Source organism: Borostomias antarcticus (genome assembly GCF_949987555.1).
Source record: "Borostomias antarcticus genome assembly, chromosome: 5".
NCBI classification, from domain to species: Eukaryota; Metazoa; Chordata; class Actinopteri; order Stomiiformes; family Stomiidae; genus Borostomias; species Borostomias antarcticus.
In genome coordinates, this window is record NC_140238.1 from 26,803,395 (window position 1) to 26,819,168 (window position 15,774).

At 45.8% G+C, this 15,774-nt stretch overlaps 3 protein-coding genes across 3 annotated transcripts; 1 reads left to right on the forward strand and 2 right to left on the reverse strand.

The window, feature by feature from the left end:
• Positions 1–1,978: 1,978 nt before the first annotated feature.
• On the reverse strand, positions 1,979–7,091 carry syngr3a (synaptogyrin 3a; the record flags this gene model as incomplete). The annotated part of the gene is made up of 4 exons (XM_084438104.1): positions 1,979–2,194; positions 2,758–2,903; positions 3,326–3,560; positions 6,990–7,091. 4 exons carry the CDS (start codon positions 7,089–7,091, stop codon positions 1,979–1,981), a joined length of 699 nt encoding a protein of 232 aa, XP_084294230.1.
• Positions 7,092–7,616: 525 nt separating this feature from the next.
• On the reverse strand, positions 7,617–10,259 carry gfer (growth factor, augmenter of liver regeneration (ERV1 homolog, S. cerevisiae)). The gene is made up of 3 exons (XM_084438780.1): positions 10,040–10,259; positions 9,593–9,807; positions 7,617–8,638 (listed from the first exon to the last, which is right to left on the reverse strand). Exons 1-3 carry the CDS (start codon positions 10,250–10,252, stop codon positions 8,476–8,478), a joined length of 591 nt encoding a protein of 196 aa, XP_084294906.1. The 5' UTR covers positions 10,253–10,259; the 3' UTR covers positions 7,617–8,475.
• A 187-nt stretch (positions 10,260–10,446) lies between these two features.
• drg2 (developmentally regulated GTP binding protein 2) lies at positions 10,447–15,403 on the forward strand. Its single transcript, XM_084438776.1, has 14 exons — positions 10,447–10,583; positions 10,826–10,930; positions 11,223–11,386; positions 12,003–12,092; positions 12,184–12,244; positions 12,338–12,428; positions 12,602–12,674; positions 12,812–12,902; positions 13,521–13,618; positions 13,751–13,827; positions 13,947–14,035; positions 14,654–14,712; positions 14,807–14,860; positions 15,077–15,403. Exons 2-14 carry the CDS (start codon positions 10,867–10,869, stop codon positions 15,161–15,163), a joined length of 1,098 nt encoding a protein of 365 aa, XP_084294902.1. The 5' UTR covers positions 10,447–10,583; positions 10,826–10,866; the 3' UTR covers positions 15,164–15,403.
• Positions 15,404–15,774: the final 371 nt, after the last annotated feature.

A 15,774-nucleotide genomic window follows, 5' to 3' on the forward strand; every position in this document is an offset into this window, starting at 1 on the left:
CCCTCCCTGCCCAATACCTACACACCAACCCTGTTAGGTAATTATGCTCCCACCACATAGCTTTGACTGATACACACCCATAAAACCCCAAAGGTTTGACTGTTACTGTTACATTGGCGTTATTTCCACTTAGCTATTTCATTTGAAAAATCTAGTTTAATCCATTGCAGTTCCCATGTGTCATTTATTTACTGTGTTGAACCAGAACTGTTGAAATCTGAACTCCAAAAGCTTCTCTCTACTATGAATTTTAGGCTAATTAATTTCTGTTTTGGATCTCAAATCTGATCGATTTAGAAATCAAAACACCTTTTTTCAATCAATGGAAGGATTTCATAGTATTCAACATGGAACAGTTCAATACAATATTTCATGCATCAATACTTGGTCATCTCCTTTTCTGAAAGCCCATAGTCTCCTTGCACCACCATTAGTGGCCAGCAGAGGGGGATGTTACAGGAGGCCAGATAGGAGGGCAGGCAAGGCATTCTGGTCAATCATATCATATTATTTAATTTTCTCATATTTGCTCTTTCATAAAGACAAAACCTCTTGGATTTATAATTTGTATACAGTTCTCTCATAGTGACACATGTGAATATATGTTTTAGACCCTATACAACCGTGATAAAGATTCTCAAACCACAGAATACCTCAGTAGTGTATTCCTCACTAGCCCCCTAACAGATAACATGTCCAAGAAAATAAATGTTTACACCTCAGAATTAACTTTTTTCAGACCGTGCACAACAAAGACAGACACTCTCACACACTTAAACAATCACACAATCTCTCACACACACACTCACACACGCAACAAGATTATCTACATCAGTGCCCCCTATGTCTTCCCCCTCCCAACCCTTTCACTGTCACCGTGGCAACAAACTCTGACCCCAGAGGGGGCTTCTTTAGATAGAGCGCTAACCCTAAGATCCTCGGTTGTGAGAAAGGAATTCTAAAAGCGTCCGGTAGTTAGAACACAGGGCAGTTTGGCAGCTTCTAAAACGTAAACATAAACATCTCCTGATTCAGTCGGAATCGTCCCTGCCCTTGTCAGACACCGCCGTTTCAAATGTCACCCGGCATCCAGCAGTGCCCTCCCTCCTAACCAGAGCCGCCTACTGTAACCCTAACCCTACTGTAAGCTGTTGGCCTGAGGTAGAGCACTGCCTGACCCATAGGGTGGGCTTCGAGACGCAGCCTCTGTCCTCTTTCTGGCTAGCCTACACACGATGTGAGATATTGCACTTGGTCACATAACGTTTTACAGCATGTGGAAAAACCAGCTACTTCAAGTCACTGTCTGAGACGCAGAGTACAGTACAGTATGGCACTTAGTTGATATCTAAGTCATAAACATGCAGATAATACACTGACCATTACCGGCTGGATGAAGGGATGCACTACTACACCATACACAACCAAAAACATCCCCCTTTCATTGGCAATAAAAACACAATTTGACCCCCCCCCCCCCCCCCCCACTTCATTTTAAGTATTGTACAGTATGTGTAGCTAACTAATGTTTTGTCCAGTATACATGTATGGTGGACTCTTGGACTGGTCACTGTGTCACCCCCCGCTGTGTGACCTTTGAACCAGATAAACAGATAAATAACAACAACGACAATACTGACGACATCACAGCAGGGTGACGCAGGAAGAGAGGAGCTCACCCAACCTCAATGAACTGACCTAAAAGCGACACACATTCGCATACATACACAAACACACACACACACACACACGCACACACACACACACACACATGCTATCCCTCAGCTTGACCAGTCCACCCACCAGAATAAATACCCGCACCAAGAAACATTACCATGAACACACTCTCACCTTAGAACAGCCTCATACACACACGTATACATACTTACATAAACACACACATTCCATTCTGTCAGCTCTCTCCCCTCCTAGGTGCTCTCTCTCTCTCTCCCACTCCCTCCATCCAGACGAGTGCTCCTCAGTAGATGGGGACCTGGTATGTGGGCGCCGCGTTGTTCTCCAGGCCCTCGGTGAAGGGCGGGCTCTGGTAGGTCTCTGTGGGCTCGGTGGCGCCCCCCGGGGCGGTGGCAGGGTAGGGCGGGGCCGGCGCGCTGCCATCTAGGTGCTCGGTGGTGAAAAGGCTCATGTCTGTCCCCAGCAGGTACTTCTGTACCGCACGCACGGTCAGACCAGCCTAGGGTGTGTGTGTGTGTGCGGGGGGGGGCGTTATGAGAAGGGCGGGGAGAGAGAGAGAGAGGGGGGTTAGGGTAGAAATGATTTAGATTACTTTATTGTCCTTTGCAGATACGACATGCACAGATTCACATTTATACCTTACCACCGTACCCTCACACCATGCATATGCCTCCCATCACCAACCACCTTATAACAATGACATGATCACTTATCGGGGTGTGTCGTTAAGTGATGCTAGGGCAGATTGGGCAATGCTCCTTCTGAAGCATGCTCGTTTCCAGGATCTGTATCTGTGGCCTGATGGGAGCAGTGTAAAAAGTGCTTTGGCGGGGTGCTCGATGTCGTTGAGGTCGGAGAGGTCGGGGGAGGCAAGGCCGATAACTTTGGGGACATCGTGTGTGACGCGTGCGAGTTTGTTCTTGTTGGAGGCAGTTAACGTGTTAAAGAAACAGGGGAGCAGTACGGCGGGCTGAAGTATGCTCTTGTAGAGCAGCAGAAGAAGGCAAAAAATAAGAAGACGTTATAGTGTGTGTGTGTGTGTGTGTGTGTGTGTCAGCTCACCCAGGTCAGTATAGAGAAGAAGGAGAAGGCGATGGCAGCCCTGGCTGCATCCGCCCCCTGGTTGAGTGGCAGCTCGTCAGGCGTGGTCCGAGACCACTGACTGGCCAGGAAACAGAAGCTCACAAAATACAGGAATGTCCAGAGACCTGCGACCAATCAGAATGCACAACAATCAGCACTTCTTTGTTCCGTCACAAGCCCCGGGGGAGTAGCGCGTCAATATATCCTGACTGCAACATTGACCTGCTCAGAATGTACCTTTTTCTCCAGCGAGTAAGTTTTTCAGTGTGTGTGTGTGTGTGTTTGTGTTTGTCTGTGTGTGTGTGTGTTTGTTTGTATGCGTTTGTCTATGTGTGTGTGTGTTTGTGTGTGTGTTTGTCTGTGTGTGTTTGTATGTGTGTGTGTGTGTGTGTGTGTTTGTGTGTGTTTATTTGTGTGTGTGTGTGTGTGTGTGTGTGTGTGTGTGTGTGTGTGTGTGTGTGTGTGTGTGTGTGTGTGCGCGCGCGTGTCTCTGTGTGTTTGTCTGTGTGTGTGTGTTTGTCTGTGTGTGTGTATTATGTGCTCCTACCTGAGAATCCCACCTCCAGCATCACAGCCTTCTTCCTGTCCTTGATGGAGCTGATCTGCTGGAACTTGTAGTCCAGGAGGAAGAAGAAGGAGCAGGCCATCAGGCCCACCAGGCCCAGGAACACGCCGTAGTTACAGGCGTCCGCGTTCTTGTTGAAGACGCAGTGCAGCCGCTCGCTGCCCATGTTCACGTAGCCCTCGTTCACGATGGACGCAAAGACCACAAGGGAAAACACCTGTCCAGGAGAGGAGGAGGAGAGAGAGAGAGAGAGAGAGAGAGAGAGATGGAGGTGAGGAAAGGAGGGCGAGGAGAGGAAGAGAGAGAGATGCAGGTGAGGAGAGGAGGGTGAGAGAGAGAGAGATGGAGGTGAGGAAAGGAGGGCGAGGAGAGGAAGAGAGAGAGATGCAGGTGAGGAGAGGAGGGTGAGAGAGAGAGAGATGGAGGTGAGGAGAGGAGGGCGAGAGAGAGAAAGAGATGGAGGTGAGGAGAGGAGGGTGAGAGAGAGAGATGAGGAGAGGACGAGAGAGAGATGGAGGTGAGGAGAAGAGGGGGAGAGAGAGAGAGATGAGGAGAGGACAAGAGAGAGAGATGGAGGTGAGGAGAGGAGGGGGAGAGAGAGAGATGGAGGTGAGGAGAGGAGGGTGAGAGAGAGAGAGATGGAGGTGAGAAGAGGAGGGTGAGAGAGAGAGAGATGGAGGTGAGGAGAGAAGGGTGAGAGAGAGAGAGAGAGAGAGAGAGATGGAGGTGAGGAGAGGAGAGGAGGGGGAGAGAGAGATGGAGGTGAGGAGAGGAGGGTGAGAGAGAGATGGAGGTGAGGAGAGGAGGGAGAGAGAGAGAGAGATGGAGGTGAGGAGAAGAGGGCGAGAGAGAGAGATGGAGGTGAGGAGAGGAGGGAGAGAGAGAGATGGAGGTGAGGAGAGGAGGGAGAGAGAGCGATGGAGGTGAGGAGAGGAGGGCGAGAGAAGGATGGAGGTTTAGGAGGGAAGACAGTGACAGCGGCAGAGAAAAGAGAGAGAGGTGCATGAGACTCATTATTTGACAGATTTGATACTTGTGCGAGTATCAGACAAGTGTGTCTGTATGTGATATATGTTTGTTTGGTAAAATAAACACACACACACAGTTCCAGCCTCAATCAAAGGAACACAGGACCATCTAAGAGCATCCATCTGACCACACTCAGAACAAAAGCATGACCTAATTTCCCGTTTGTCTCTCTGAGTGACTGTGGAGATAAATGCTTCAGTTCCCTTGAAGAATCACAGAGACCTGGGGCAGTGTGTGTGTGTGTGTGTGTGTGTGTGTGTGTGTGTGTGTGTGTGTGTGTGTGTGTGTGTGTGTGTGTGTCACATGGTGCATGGGTGGAGATGAGGTTACCGCGGTGTAAATCAATATTTTCCACAAACGGAGGTCTGACATGGAGAGATTACTCTGCCTTTAGTACTTCTGATACACAATTGTAAGATTAGTTCTCTTAAACACCCAATAAACCCCCTCGCTCTGTTTGTCCCTCTCTCCCCCACCTACACTCTCTCCCTCTGTCACTCACTCACTCACTTACTCACTCCCTCACTCACTCACATTGTTCACTAAATACAGTATTCCTGCCCCCCTCTCCCTCTCCTCCCTCTCCCCTCCCACGTTGTCCATCTTTCCCTCCCTCTCTCTTTCTTTGCTCTCCTTACCCACTTGCTCTCCCTCAGTCTCCGCCTCCCCCCACAGTCTCCGCCTCCCCCCCTCAGTCCCCGCCTCCCCCCACAGTCTCCGCCTCCCTCCTTGTCCTCCCTCTCCTCATGTGGCTCTGTCTTTGATCATACCGACACTGATCAGCTGACAAACACTGGGTGGCAGAATAGGGCCATGTGACACACACACACACACACACACACACACACACACTGAGGGTGTGTCATATGAGTAATGGTTTTCATGGTAAATATTGAAAGAATTTAATTACAAATTCTTGGATAAAACATAGTTAATCCACAGGAAAACACAAACCAAAATTGGCCTCAGTATATATTTTTTACATTCATCTAAATAATCAAAGGCTTCCAGAGAGCCTCCTAAGGGTTATAACTAAATATTGCCACCTTCTTCAGCAGCACCAGAATATATATATATATATATATATATATATATATATATATATATATACACACGTGTTGACAAAGTGTCAAGACTACAGAACTACAGACGTAAATTATCAATAGACATGGCTATTAATATCATATTATATTATAATAAATATTATAATCAATCATCAGCCCTACACACACATGCACACAAGCATGCATGCATGCATGCACACGCACACGCACACACACGCACACACACATACTGTACACACATTACAGTTAAGGGTGGAAATAGAGAAGAGAGAAAGAGAGAGGAAGCTCAGTGTCCTGGTTTGAGGCTCCTCCCTTCCAACTGTGCTTTGAACCTTCCTCTCCTCATTAATAAGAGCTTTTGTTGATTAACACTGAACATGACACACGCGCACACACACACACACACACACACGTTGACCCATCAGCATGGTAACATGGTGACTGGAGGGGAGCAGACTATTCAAGCATCCCAATGCTCCAGCGGTTTCCCTGCAGGTGCGCCTCTCCAGTGTTCTAAACCAGACTGATGACTACAGAGTGAAACAGGATGTGAGCTTGCAATACCAGGATGTTTACCAGGCTTCCCGTCACTATGTTTTTAGATCTAAGGTTGTAGTTATATGCACACTTTACATAGAAGATGGAGGACTGTGATGCAGTGACTAACTGATGTCATCATGTTCTACCCCTCATGTCCTGTCGTCCTAACACCTGGACCACGTGACAGACAGGAAGACAGACACACACACACAAACACCTCACACACAATTCAGGCTTAGCCTACAGTTGGCCTGCTCAGCATCATAATGAATTTCCAGTTAACACACACGGGCCTCTGTGGGATATTACCCCTGATTTGTTATTTAGATCAGAATCTAGAAGCGGACTTGCTGTAGCCAATTAAATATGGCTGGGACGTACCCGCGAGACTCGTGATGGCCCGTTGCAAAATGTGCTAAATCACAAGCCTAATGTTATACATGATATTGTTCATTTGGGAACAATGGCACAAATACCAGGCGAAGATTCAATTTGAGGAAGGAATCATTATTGGGTATCGAATAGCCTAGCCCTGGGATACAATGACGCGCGACAGCCCCCATCGCGAGGCCGTGGAATGCTGATGTAGAATGGTGATGTTGGTGGTCTGTCGTTCCATAAACACGGATTCAGCCTACACAAGATCGTAAGCTATATCAAATAAAGTAATATAGCCTAGGTTTAGCTTCAAGCCCGACCAGAGATAAAGAAAACATGTTTTCTCATGAAACTGCCTATCCAATTGTCCTCTCTCGAACAGACCATCCAATTAAAGCATCTGCAATGATATTTTATGGCCACATCCATTAGAATTAAAATGTATTGTGGAATACAACACGATTAATAAGGACCAAATAGAAACATTCATTTCATATACAGAACGTTATTCCGGAGTCAATTTGGACCCAGACCCTGCCCATCAATTATCGGTGGTCTTTTTTTGCGGTAATTCAACGTCACGGGCCCTATAGCTGCAGCGCAGCGGAGAAAAACACGAGTACATCCAGTCTTACCCACGACAAGACTCTGAGGATGGTCTGCGGCTGCTTGGCAAAGGCAACCGGGTCGAATGCAGATCCGGCCCGGCCCGCTCCGAACGATCCCACTCCGTCCATCTTCTCTCTCTCTCTGTGCGCTCTCTGCTCCACGCTCCGAGCTCCACGGTTGGTTGGGTAGCCTACTGTAGGGACAGGTCCAGCGCGCGCACCACTAGACGGGGCCGTGCACGACCGACGGGCCCGTGCATGGAGTGCTGCATGTCTCAAAAACAATAGCATAGTCCATATTCCTGGCATCCTCGTCAGGCCAAGCCACGGAGATGTGGAGAAAGAGAAATAGGTTGGAGGCGTTGAGACAAACGGGGGGTTTAGGAACATCCCTGTTTTTTTCTGATCTGATCAAAGGCCCTGTGCACTACCAGATCTGCACAAGTGTATGGTTAGAGGTGGAATTGGGGCTAGAAATATGCTCGTGTAACCGAGTTGAATTGGTTAAACTCACTCCTCAGTAAATACCGCCCATCCGCAATACTGACGAGCGTCGCATTGACACCTGTGACGCTCTAAGGGACAGAAGCGAACAGGTCTGGATCCAAGAATAAACCACTCAAGGGTGCAGATTACCACATTTATTAGGCTATTAACAAACAGATCATGTCTGACTCAGAGAAGGCTCAATCTCCATTAGATAGACAGATATAGATAGATTGTATTGTCCTCAAAGAGGAAATGCTTTTCCCAGCTCACATTATAAATAGCTGACACGTCTTTCCATCAGACCTTAACGTTACATGATAAAACCCCTGAAAGCAAAGTTTTGGAAATAAACTGCTTATACCAATCCAGCCACGTCACAAGTGCTTACATCAAGATGGGAAGAGGCAGGGAAGGAACACATGATATACAATACTCCATTTCCAGAGTATTATATCCAGACAGCAGGGCAGACACACACACATGTTCTCGGAATGAGCAGTGCAGGAGGAATACACACACAGCCAGTTCCTGGCTAGGTAAACACACCGGTCACACAATAGGAGATGGCCACTGATAGGTACAGGTAATGGCTGGGCACACACAAATACACACACACAGGAACACACAAATAAACACACACTCACACACGCAACACAGGCAGAATTACAGCATGGAATTAAAACAACTGACTGTAATCGATATAAATAAAAATACTACCACAAGTTATTTGAAATAATTAATATCTTGTTTAAACCACATATATACAATCGATTGACAATTTCAATGCCATATCATAATCGCATATCATTTGGACCTGGAGATCGCTGTGCGATATTACCAAGAGAGCGATGTTACCAAGAGAGCAGAGATCTTTAGTCGCCATCAGTGAACACCACAGTCTGCATTTCAAATGATCTCCCCATACAGTGTAGCACCACCCTTGACCAGAGCCCACTTGTACCAGACATGAGGTGTCCTTTGAGAACTGTGTCCATATCTCTATGCCCCCTCGGTGTAACCTCCATCAATCACATGACCCATCTTTCCATCCATCCCTCCACCTCTCGTCCACGCGCGAGCAGTCAAACTCGGGCTTGCCCAGCCGGACGTTGATGTTGTTGTGGAGGCGGCAGAGCCACTGGGACAGGCTGTTGCGACTGCTGGTGTCTGGCTGGTTGGTTTTCAGTCTGTGGGTGGGAGGAAGTGATGTATTAGGAAACAAACCTTACTTCACGGGGGATGTTGTGTATAATGTTTGTATTGATACATTATTTAGGATTCCGAATCCACCCCAACCCCTTCATCCTATCCTATCATTCTAGATTCTATGGATCTGGGGTGAATTCTACAAAAGCCTGGTAAACCATCCTGATCTTGAGTTCACTCCATGGATCAGTCTGGAGCATTTGGCTAGTGTGCTCTGAAATTATATAGCCTACTGTAGAGTTGCGCTACACTATTGATAACCGTCCGTCGCTAGCAGATATGGTTCACGTCATATAATTTGTTCTGATTGATTGGAGGCTGATTCAATCATCTATGATTGAGGCTACTTTTCCAACGCCTTCGCTCAAGCTGCTTCTATCAGAGAGATGCCAGATCTATGTGCGAACAGGTGTCTAGAGGCCGGGTCAGCGGAGATTAGGGCTGCACGATTATGACAAAAGATAATAATTGCGATTATTTGCTTCAAAATGGTAATTGCGTTTAATAATTGTGATTAATATTTAATATATAATACTAATATATAATAACCAGAATGCTCCCAAATCACGGACGTTGATCCCTTTCTTGTTACTAACTCACTGACCTCGTTTTCGCTCATTTTGTCACTACTCACGGCTGCGGGTACTTTTGTGACACTTGTCTTGACCTACTGCTATCTGTCTTCTCAGTGAAATTGCTGCGCACAGCGCACTCAGCGGGAATGCATGTGATTGGTCAGACAGCATAAGCGCCTGTGATTCGTCTGTGTAGTCCTAGCACACTCAATTAAAAGCAAAATTATTAATCAGATTAATTGCAGCCTTTTGCGATTAGTTAATTGCAGAGGTCATAATCACAATTTCGATTAATTCACGATTAATTGAGCAGCCCTAGCGGAGATAATTTGGTATTGGGGCGTAAAGAAGCCCTCTGACCTGGTCCTGAGGTCCTCTGCACACTCATCACAGGGGAAGAACTTGGAGAAGAGGGAGATGAACTGGACCATTTCCTGCTGCTGGGTGGACGAGGGCCGCTCAGGGAAGTATGCTGCCATAGTGTGCAGGAAGGACCAGGTGTTACGGCCTAACTCCTCCCTGTCCAAGGGACACTGTGGTTCTGGTCGCGCCTCGGCCACGTTAGACTGGGATTCCTGGGAAGGAACACACACAGTTGTCCATCAAATCTGACGATAACAAGCATAACGGGAATCTATAGATTGTTATAACAATCCCAGAGTATTACTCTAAGTAATACTCTACTTGTTTGACAACCTTTTCAGCTAAGTCTAACTACAGCTAGTCAATTGGTGGCCACCTCATGCTTCTTGTTTAGCACTGGGCTGGCGTAACTTGGCTAACGTTTACTCAATGAACTCAGATCACCTGTTTCACAACTTCCGTCTGTTTATTATGAACCTTCATCCACGACTTGAAGTCCGTACAAGCCCTACAAGGTTTCTTTTTCGGTTCAGAAGTCTTCTCTTGTTCTTTACCAGGACTGGTCTCCGGTGGTCTCCCTGTCACGTTAAAAGGAAAACCCTCGAACCCGTTTGGGTTGGCGGTAGATGCTCCTCTCGGTCCTGTGGACGCAGCCATGTTTGCTCATGTACTCCACTCAATTGAAATGTCTTTGCGACGAGTTAGGAGACAACGCTCAGTCATTTCTCCCCATCTCCTTCACCTGATAAGCGACGTATATAGGGTATATATCGATAGAAAAAATGTCTCAAGAAATTACCGGACTTTAAGAAAGTATTTCAATAAGATTTGCGATGTAGCTATGTGAACGAATTAGATACATGTAACTGGAACTATATTTCGATTGTGGTTTTGTTGCCCATCGGACGTGAAGAAACCAGAACTCCTCAGTTCCGCTTGGTGATGTCATATTCCTGTGCATGCTGCGAAGCCTACCCTCAATTAAAGTGTAATTTCTACGACTTTATGTCATTATAAACATTTTGTCACCGTCTGTATTATACTTACTTGACCTGGTGAAATTGTAGCTATTCGCCCTGTACTTTTAATTTGAATTTCTAACTGTTGTATTGCGTTTTATGCACTAGTTAGTAGGCTATGATGATGGACTGCTAACGCTAGCTAGCAATGGAAGCCGTGACACGTTTCTATAATAAAGCTAACTACTATGCATTTCTCCTCTTACTTTAGAGGGAGTACGAGTAGTGGCGTGACCTGTTTACCTCACCAAAATGGGGATCTTGGAGAAAATTGCGGAGATAGAGAGAGAGATCTCTCGGACACAGAAAAACAAAGGTGAGAACAGACAACGGTGGTGGACAGATGTGTAGCGAGACTATGCGATGACATCTCTTCACCAAAACTGTTACCCCTTCGCTATAGCGTCGGGTTGGTCAGATATTTGCTAAATAGTAGTCGTAGTATAGTAATACCTAAGGATCAATGCATGCATGAAAGTTGTCACATTTCAACCACATTTGTCTCTCTTTCTTTTTTTTTACACGGCACCTATAGAGTGATGGGATTGCTCTGAGAAACGTTGTAGTTAACCTTTTTTCCTATCTTCCAAACTCCCTCTGTGTTACAGCCACAGAGTATCACTTGGGCTTGCTGAAGGCCAAGCTAGCCAAGTACAGAGCCCAGCTGCTAGAGCCCTCCAAGTCAGCAGGAGCGGGCAAAGGAGAGGGCTTTGATGTGATGAAATCTGGAGATGCGCGGGTTGCTCTCATAGGCTTCCCCTCTGTGGGTAAGGTGAGTAGTCACACAGAGTGACCTGGGCCTGGTCTTGTCAACAGTTATTTAAAAGTTAAGTCTAGATTCACATGCAAATGCTCTAACAAGCCCCACAAGCTTTAATAGATGTATTTGTCATACTGTATGTACAGGTTAAATTTACAACGTACAATGAATGCTTACTTGAGAGCTTCTCCTCATATAGACAGGCAGTGAGTAGAATAAATACACATAGGTAGCTTTTTGTAAACAGGAAGCAGTAGCACAGAGACGTGGTCGGATTGGCTGAAGAGAGGCGGGAGACACGGACCTTGAACACTTTGATCTTGGTGTAGCAGTGGTCCAGATTGTTGGTGCCTCTAGTGGGGCGGGAGACGTTGCTGGTATTTTGGGAAAGCTTTCCTCAGGTTATCCTGGTTGGTGTCTCCGGGAGCAACAGAGTTTGCTTTGAGCTTATGGAAAGGCACTGTATATATGGCATTTTTTATAACACAGCATCACACACACATTCTACCTGATCTCTCTACGCTAATCTATCTCCTGTATGCTTGTAAAGAGCAGCGTTCACATGTCTCATGCACTGTCTCATAGTTTTCACTGGTGACTGAACCCAATCCTCTCTCCTCACCTGTAGTCCACGTTTCTTAGTCTGATGACATCGACGGCGAGTGAAGCAGCCTCTTATGAGTTCACCACTCTCACCTGCATCCCTGGAGTGATAGAGGTACACATACAAACTGCAGACAAACCATTAATAACTACTATGTTCTACTACTGTGTCATTATGGATTTATAATGTACATCTCGTTCTTCAGTATAAAGGAGCCAACATCCAGCTGCTGGATTTGCCAGGAATCATTGAAGGGGCTGCCCAAGGTGTGGTTTCCATGGGGATACTCCAGTGGTTTCACGATCAAACTTTTATTTGGGGGTTTGGCTGAACTTTGACCTCCCCGTGGTGTTCCGTAGGTAAGGGTCGCGGCCGGCAGGTCATTGCTGTGGCTCGGACAGCAGACGTGGTCATCATGATGCTGGACGCCACCAAGGGAGATGTGCAGAGGTCAGTACTGACACCTTTGTGTGTGTGTGTGTGTGTGTGTGTGTGTGTGTGTGTGTGTCATTTATGAGTATGGGTGGGTGAGAGGTTTGTAGAACAGTCTATGTTAATGTCTAAGTTGGCCATAGACAAAACCTGAAGAGTGTCAAACTGGTTTCTAATTTATTTTACACAAGGGCGCTCCTGGAGAAAGAGTTGGAATCTGTGGGCATCAGACTCAACGTGTCGAAACCAAATATTTATTTCAAGGTACATCTCCATCACATGACTTTTCAAGATCAAGATGAATCCAAAACCTTTGCGTGACCGCAGTGCTGTTTTGTTGACAAATGTGTATGAACTCAATCCATGACTCCTGATACCATGTCCTGTTTTGTTCTGTCCAGCCTAAGAAAGGCGGAGGTTTGTCCTACAACTCGACTGTCCCACTCACCCAATGCTCAGAGAAGCTGGTCCAGCTGATTCTACACGAATACAGTATCCTTCACGTTAGCACTTAGCCACAGCAACTAATGACAGGCCACTGCGCACTGGGTCAAACTAGACTGCCACATAACTTTCCCCTCTCCCTCACTTAGTCAGTCTCAGAATCTCTCCTTCTTCAGCAACCGGACAGTCTGGAGACTGGTGGAGAGGAGGATGAGGGACAAACTGAAATGTGTTCTGGACAACCCCTCCCGTCCCCTCTATGACGGGCTATGGCAGATGGGGATCACTTCCAGCCAAAGTCTCATCCCACCCAGGTGCAATACGGAGCGTTTTGGGCGTTTCTGTGTGTCAGCGGCTATCTATATATTTAGACAGACTGGATGTATGTGTGTACATATGCTATACTATACTCGACACATGATGTACGTATGGATGAATATAGTCCTTGTTCTTCTTCTTTTTATGATTATTGCTACTATGCATATTTTGTATCTGCATTTCCAACCTTTGCTGTAATTTTCCACTTCTGAAACGCAACATTTCCCCTTAGGGGGATCATTACACTATCTATATATCTATCTATCTTGTAACCGCGACTAGTAAACTAGCTGGGCAGACTGCTCTCTCTCACTAAGACTGGATGATTACCTTAACATTCCTGCTCAGAAATCTTCAACGCCGAGGTGCTGTTCAGGGAAGACAGCACGCCGGATGAGTTCATCGATGTCATCGTTGGAAACAGAGTTTACATGCCTTGCTTATACGTATGTTACAACCCAACAACTAGACTGGGATAAAGTGGTTAAAAACCATCTTCTGAGAAGACTAATTCGTGCTCAGTGGTTATTGATCATTCATTGTATTGGTGCGTGTGCGTGTCTGTGTGCCATCTTCAGGTGTACAACAAGGTTGACCAGATCTCCATTGAGGAGGTGAACCGACTGGCTCACAGACCTCACAGCGTTGTCATCAGGTGAGTCTTTATGTGTGTGTGTGTTTACTAGACTGTAAGGGTTGTTTATGTAGGTGATGCTGTATCTACGTCTTTGTGTACTCTTATGTTGAGCGCACTGATTTGTGTTTGTTTTCTAGCTGTGGAATGAAGCTGAATCTGGATTATTTGTTGGAGACACTGTGGGAATATCTGGCTTTGATCTGCCTCTACACCAAGAAGAGAGGAGGTACACACACATCTAATTCATGATCACTGACTTCAGTCAAAGTGATGGGATATTGGTACGAAGTCACTTGAGAGACAAACAAACGATTGATCAGAGATTCAAATGATTTATTAGGCAATCGATTGGAGTCTAGATACAGCAAACACAGTACAGTGTCGATCATACACAGACAGTGGGCCTAAGGCCCTATATTCTAGTGGTCATGTACAAATAGTCTTTAATTTCACTAGGCAAAGGGGTGAAATCAGGTCTCCAATAACATCTGGGACCGGAAGACTTCTTAACTTGGTTCTCAGCTATATTAATCCCTTGGTTACATAAGAAAGAACACTTGAAGTAATGACTTGGTCATGCCTCAGACAGAAGCTTGTCTTCTGTCTTTATTCTGGCCAGGGGAATTGGATTTGTTGTCCAAGTCCTTAAATGAGAGAGATATTTCCTGCCAAACTCTTCCACTGTCCACCAAGGTTATACCGTATATTAGTTTGGCGAAGGTTCCATCCCAACAGCGTGTTATGAGTGACCAGTTCATTAGTGGGTGCAGTATGAAAAGTGCCATTCTGTACTGTATGTATTCATCACTTGTCTGATGTTGAATTCTGGGGTATGTTGTTTCAGAGCGCCCAGACTTCAGTGATGCCATCATTATGAGGAGAGGAGCGTCTGTAGAACATGTGGTGAGTACAGAGCATGCTCACATGCAGTACAATTAAGTACTACACACGCACACACACACACTAATATGTCTGCATGCTTCTGTCCCTCCCCCAGTGCCATCGAATCCACAGAACATTAGCCAGCCAGTTCAAGTACGCCCTGGTGTGGGTAAGTTGCACTATTATCCTCCTACCATGTCTCTGTAGTCGTGACTTGATTGCAATGGTGCAGAGGAAGAAAGTACCAATATACTTTAGGATATACATACATACGGATTGAGTTTGTGATTCAAATTACATTTGTTTTTAGGAGTTATTGTCCGAAGGTCTGTGTTAGTCCTTTCCAGCATATCTATGAGTCTGACCTGGTCTGTCTGCCCCTCAGGGAACTAGCACCAAGTACAGCCCCCAGAGGGTGGGACTGACACACATCATGGAGCACGAAGATGTCATTCAGGTCGTGAAGAAGTAAAACACGCCTTATGATTGGACAGAGGACATGTGGGAGGAGTTGAGACAAGCATACGTTCATATCCAGAACCATTGTACAGTAGATTCTGCAAATAAAACAAAAGCCCCCCATTATTATTTTGTGTATTTGTGTTGAAATCAACTCCACCATAAAGAAACAAATCTGATGTGACTTTGGGGTGAGGACAGAAATCTGCATCTGCATATTTTAACTTTAACACCCATTCAGAAAGAAAATGGTAATTAATAAATCTTTCAAAGCTTTCTAGTTTCTCCTTGTCTGTTTCCAGTTGGTTAGAACCCAACCAGCCTATCATCTTCAGTGTCATTGAAATGAGTTTAATGGTCTTCAGAGATGTTGAAATGACAGCAATTACAGTTGTTGATTTGCAGTTGTGGTTCAAAGGGAAGATGAGTATGGACAGGTTTTTACCGAGTCAAGTCTCGCCATTTAAAAAATAAATAAATAAATGTTTTGTAGCTTTCATTGAACATCAACACCTCTGATAAGATTGACTACCGTAGCCTAGACTTCTGGGGTTGGCTCCTTTTTGGCTTTGAGTCCTGTTTAGCCTACTGTGGCCGGTTGTTGTGACCAAGTGTGTTCTGACT

What these genes read in the sequence shown, in the direction of transcription:
- gfer (XM_084438780.1), bottom strand. Translation starts at nt 10,252, where the DNA reads ATGGCTGCGTCCACAGGACCGAGAGGAGCATCTACCGCCAACCCAAAC. An exon ending in AGACGGAAGTTGTGAAACAG is followed by an intron (nt 9,808 to 10,039) that starts GTGATCTGAGTT and finishes GTTCCTTCCCAG; the next exon opens with GAATCCCAGTCTAACGTGGC. An exon ending in GCAGAGGACCTCAGGACCAG is followed by an intron (nt 8,639 to 9,592) that starts GTCAGAGGGCTT and finishes TCCCACCCACAG; the next exon opens with ACTGAAAACCAACCAGCCAG.
- drg2 (XM_084438776.1), top strand. Translation starts at nt 10,867, where the DNA reads ATGGGGATCTTGGAGAAAATTGCGGAGATAGAGAGAGAGATCTCTCGG. An exon ending in AACCAAATATTTATTTCAAG is followed by an intron (nt 12,675 to 12,811) that starts GTACATCTCCAT and finishes TGTTCTGTCCAG; the next exon opens with CCTAAGAAAGGCGGAGGTTT. An exon ending in GCTGATTCTACACGAATACA is followed by an intron (nt 12,903 to 13,520) that starts GTATCCTTCACG and finishes ATTCCTGCTCAG; the next exon opens with AAATCTTCAACGCCGAGGTG.